This window comes from Nestor notabilis, unplaced genomic scaffold (assembly GCF_000696875.1).
Source record: "Nestor notabilis isolate BGI_N333 unplaced genomic scaffold, ASM69687v1 scaffold17143, whole genome shotgun sequence".
In the NCBI taxonomy this organism is placed as follows: domain Eukaryota; kingdom Metazoa; phylum Chordata; class Aves; order Psittaciformes; family Psittacidae; genus Nestor; species Nestor notabilis.
This window is the reverse complement of record NW_009920812.1, coordinates 7,801-12,825: the sequence shown is the minus strand read 5'-3', so window position 1 is coordinate 12,825 and position 5,025 is coordinate 7,801. Positions and strand designations below refer to the sequence as shown.

At 38.0% G+C, this 5,025-nt stretch overlaps 1 protein-coding gene across 1 annotated transcript in view; it reads left to right on the top strand.

Moving 5' to 3' along the window:
* The window catches only part of RAD51C (RAD51 paralog C), a 17,647-nt gene extending 13,699 nt beyond the window's left edge, over positions 1 to 3,948 (top strand). The window contains exons 8-9 of the mRNA XM_010010862.1: positions 94 to 154; positions 3,727 to 3,948. Coding sequence (XP_010009164.1) covers positions 94 to 154; positions 3,727 to 3,828 — 163 coding nt within the window. The 3' untranslated portion in view covers positions 3,829 to 3,948. The remainder of the gene's footprint in view (positions 1 to 93; positions 155 to 3,726) is intronic.
* The last annotated feature ends 1,077 nt before the right edge of the window (positions 3,949 to 5,025 follow it).

Genomic DNA, 5,025 nt, shown 5'->3' with positions numbered 1-5,025 from the left:
GTAGGGAAAACTTGAGTCTAGTCATTTGGCTACTTGGAATTTTTATTATTGTATTCACTAATCATAATTATCTGGGGTTTTTTGTTTAACCAGGTTGGCAACGTTGTACAAATCACCGAGTCAGAAGGAGTCAACTATACCATATCACATCACAGTTAGTATTTCTTTTGGGCTGGAAATTGCTAGCTGTAAAGGAATTCTCAGACACATAGACATCTGTGTGAATGATGTTTTCTTAGTGTTGCCTTTCAGTTGCCTTATGAATGTAACCGGTAATACTGGGATGTCTCCAGCTTTATTAATATTTTGCACCTTTTCTCTTTAGAAAAATGACCCAGAATGTTAGTTCTCTTCGAATTAAAACATTTTGATTTCCAGATCAAATTTATAGGCAGCCTGTCCCCATTTGTTCTTCTGCTAGTACTACTTATTTTATCTGACCTTGATGTTAACTTTTGGCTTAAGTGCAATTACAGAGAACAACCACACACTCACTGAGCATTCATTTTGGGAGACTTGGACAAGCCAAACTGCTTTCTCCCTTGTTAGGTAGTACATGATTGTTTCCTTAGTGGCTTATTCTCTGCATCTTCCAGGTGAGTTTATCTTTCTAAGACAAAGGTGACCCAAATCACACATGGTATTCCAGAGGTTTCACCAGTACTTTGTGCCATACGTATTTCCACATCTCTGCTTTAAGTGCATTGCTTGATACAATCTACGTTGTATTTCTCTCTTTCATAGCACCATCCTACTGGTAACCCTATGCCCAGCCACTATATACAGATTTTTCTATTCTGCTACCGTCATATGAGGAGTTTCCAGCTTATGGCTGGAGTCCTTATTCATCCCTAGTTAAATCCTGTGATTATTTTCTTTCGTGGAGTGCTTAGATACATATTAATGGGAATACACACAGTCTAAGCTGTATTTAGGTTTAAAAAAAAACCAGCCCCACCACTCAACTCTTGTATCTCGAAATGTCAGATACATAGGTACATGCCATAACTATTTGCTATGTGTCTTCATGGAAACACGTTGCCATAGCACTTCCTGCAGATTTTAATGCTGCCATAAGATGAGATCTTCAAACTATTGAACGGGTATTTTCTTTCTCACTCCTGAATGTATTCACCTAGACAGAAGAAATACTGAAAATAAATATATATGTAAAAATATATATATAAAAGTTCTGTAAGGACTGGAAGGGTAAGTGGGACCACATCCCAAGATTGTTTGGATCATGCGATGTGAGTGCAAAGCCCTTTTTCTCCAGCTGACAAACAGATGGATTTTATCTTGGATAGTTTAATTGCCTTTTCCTTTCAGTTTTATATGCATTATAAAACAGCTATGCTCTCTTCTTCAGTGTGAATGCACACAATTTTGACATACAGTTGAGAGTGTATCTTAATCAAAGATTAGTTAAAATTTAAGATTATCCCTGTGTTTCTCCCTTAATCCTGTTGAGCTGCTTCAGCAGACAGTTTCTGGAAGTAAAAAATGTATTATCCCTGGGTTTTTTCCTGAAATTCAGGCCTGATGGTAACAATCTGCTGTTATCATTTCTCATTCCCATCTCCGCAGCTAAAGTGGGGGATGTAAATACGTGTTCCATGTTTCCAAATCTGATCTAGCACATCTATGTATAACCAGCGTACAAAAAAAGATAATTAAAAAAATAATAAATTCCTCAAGCCTATTCCGTTAAAGATGTTTAGACTTAGACAAATTAGATACTGTGGTACCATTGACAAACTGGCTGTTCACTCTGAGCAAGTGTGGAAGCTGTGGATCATGTATCAGATGAAGTATTTTCTTTCACAGGCTGATAAGGATTCATTCTTAAATGCAGAGTATAGAAATGTAAGTTGATTTATGCACAAGGGAGTAACTATATCATCTGATCCATGTAAATTTCCCAGGTAATGTGACCCGATTATTTCACTGTAAAAGATAAAGCCCTCAGACCTATATTCTGGGTAGGAATTATCAGTATTTCCCTGAACTGTGGAGGGTCTGCCAGACTAGTAATGAGAACACCACTTAAGTAATAAAGCCATCTACTTTGTCAACCATGATGCAGTCTGTAGCTGCCAGAAAATATTAAAGAAAAAATCAAAATAACCGTAGACTGACTGAGCTGTGTAGGTCCTTGGCTCCATTAGCCACATGGTTGCTATCTAAAACTCACTAACAAATACACAAATGAACTACTTCAAAATATACACAAAAACTTTCTAATTTTGAGGCACTTTGTCCAGAAGGCATATGCCTTTAACTAAATGCAAAATATCCATACTAAGCAGTCTACTTCATCATGTTCTGACCTTTATAAGCATTGGAATGCTTTTGCTGCGAGTCTAGCATGCTGGCTTAAGTGGATTCTTGGCTACAGATCCACCTTTGTGCCTAAGGGAAATGGCAGAGATTAGATGCAAGCAGCAGTGAAACACTAAACTTGAAGATTCCCGATTACGCTGTTCAGAAAAACACTTGAGTTGCTTATAATAGCAGAGGGACTGCACAAATACTGCCCTTGTGGCACCTCTTGCTGTTTGTTCCTTTGAAAACATAGCAGGCTGTGTGAGGTGAGGCATTTGAAAATAGAAATACAGAGATAGGAGACTTAAGCAAAACATTTTGATTGGGTTTTGTGTTGGTTTGGATTGATCTTGGTGTGGCACGCACTAGTGTTCTAGGGAAGTCACACATCTGATATTAACTCTACCTGCTTTTTCAGACTGCACCAACCCAAAATGTCAGCTTTCCCAAAATTCTATCATGTCCACATTGTCTCTACGTGAGTATTTAGGATCCCCAAAGCAATTTCTTTTTCAGATTAACCCCTTTTCCTCTCTTAAGTCTGCACTGCAGTGAGAGTTGTCACTGAGCTGTCAGCAGTGCTCCTTGCACAGCATTTGCTGGGAGATGGGAAGATGGACATTTGCAGGCTTCACATCCCATCTCAGTATCTCCATCTGCATTGATGACGTGATTAACTAGCTGCTTTTCCAGATATTTAAAAATCTTTAAAAATCGTTAAATTGTGAGCTGCAGTAACAGAAAATACAAATGGTACTAAGCCAAATAGATCACTTTAAGCTCTCTCCTGAGTAGCAGCATCTCATTTTCACTTCCACATTTAGTTTTTGGCAGTTAAAGGTTCTCATCCCACTGTGTCCCATAAATTACTATGCTGGGACAGTCTTTGCAGTCTAGAGGCTGTTTCGAATAAGCTGTTCTCTTACAATGTCTCATTGATGTTTTCAGTTCATTAAGTAGATACATGAAAGAAAAATATCCTAGTTTTAGAAATTCACAGTTCTGTTTCTGAAAGTGACTGAGGCAATTAATCCAGTCAGCTCCTTGCTTCTGTGGAAGCTTGAATAAGGGCTGAAGGATTTGGCTTTTAATTTATTTAAAATAGGCAACTTAAATTAATTTACAGAGAAGCAGTGCTTCACAGCCATAGGGATTATCAGTAGTAAAATGAAAATAATAGCCTGGTTGGTGAAAATAATAAAATGAGGAGACTCAGTTATTTGTTGGCACATGTGTTAAAAAACATGCTGTTCTGAGCTTAGCCTGGTCTATAAAGGTCCTGTGGCCACTCATCTAAAATAAAAGACAACATCATACCTTACTCTGATCTTCTGGGAACTAGTTACTCATGGTTTATATCCATAGAAGTGTTATCACATTGATTTTGCTTATATCTCACAGTCTCATGGCTTCCGAGATGTGCAGCCTCCAGCTGTCACTCACAATGCAGAAGGTGCTGAAATGAACCCTCGCAAACGGCCACGGAGAGAAGAGGAAAAATAATAGAGATTCAAAAGGTGAATGTTAAAAAATGTGTGCTACAGGAGAACAGTTGCATAGTAAACATGCAACCAAAGGTAGCCTGAGAGACTAACTTAAATTCCTGCTCTGGATGTTATTTTAACATTTGTGTGGCAGGAAAGTCCTTTGTGTATGGCATTATTTTATAATAAAAATTCTATGTTTTCTATAACAAGAGGCTTCAGCTCTTTTTTTTGGGGGGGGAGGAGAAGGGATGGAGAATATAAGTTCTTTTACTCTGGGTAAAAAAGCAATGAATTATGAGCATCTAGTAGAGTACATTTAATGACACAGGTCTTGATCACTCATCTGGTTTTGTGTGTATCTGAATTTTAACAAGGTTTCATGCAGCAATCTGCTCACATGCCTCAAACCAGGGCAAGAGGCAGTGGAGCTGCTGATGGATGCTTTAAGATAAATACATGCTTAAAAGCTGTGCCAGATTGGGGCATTAGCCCTTACCTGCCGCAAAGTCCTTGATCAAGGACAATCAAAGCACTGTTTTGAACTTCTCATTTATCTTGTAGTGGCAACAATAGAGATGAAAGACTAGATCTGAAGGACAAAAGATTTAATCCAGCATGGTAATTTTCTGCTTCTATCTTAGTACGAATATTTTACCATCAAGCTTGAACCAAACTGCTGCATAGCCCTTAGCTTCCATGTTCATTCTTTACCAAAGCATGCCGAGTGAGCTGCTGTAATCAGGATCTGTTTTGTTCATGGCTTTAATAAAGAAACCCAGGCTGCTTAGACACCAGCAATAGATTAGCAGCTCCCAAATCTAAACCAAATGAAGGAATGAACGTACACTGAAAATACAGCACGGTTTTGTCCTTTCTATTCAGAGAAAACAAATCGATCAGATTATTAGAGGAGAAGAAAGGTACTGCAGTGCAAAATAGTAATTACTTCATTTATGAGAAGTGTTTGTACACATGCACACATATAACCCCTTTCTGGCATAGTGCTTGATAATGTTATAGCTGAGGAAACTCAGCCAGCAAGCTAAATGGAAAATTCAAGTTGTGGGAGTCACTATCTTTAATTTTTAATTTAGTAACACTAAGCTGCCTTTGCTTTGAAACAAAATTCAGTGCTGAATTTGAGTCATGAAACCTGTCTGTTCAAGAAGCTGGGGAAAAAAAAAAAAGTGGCAGTGGTTTCTGGATCATTATA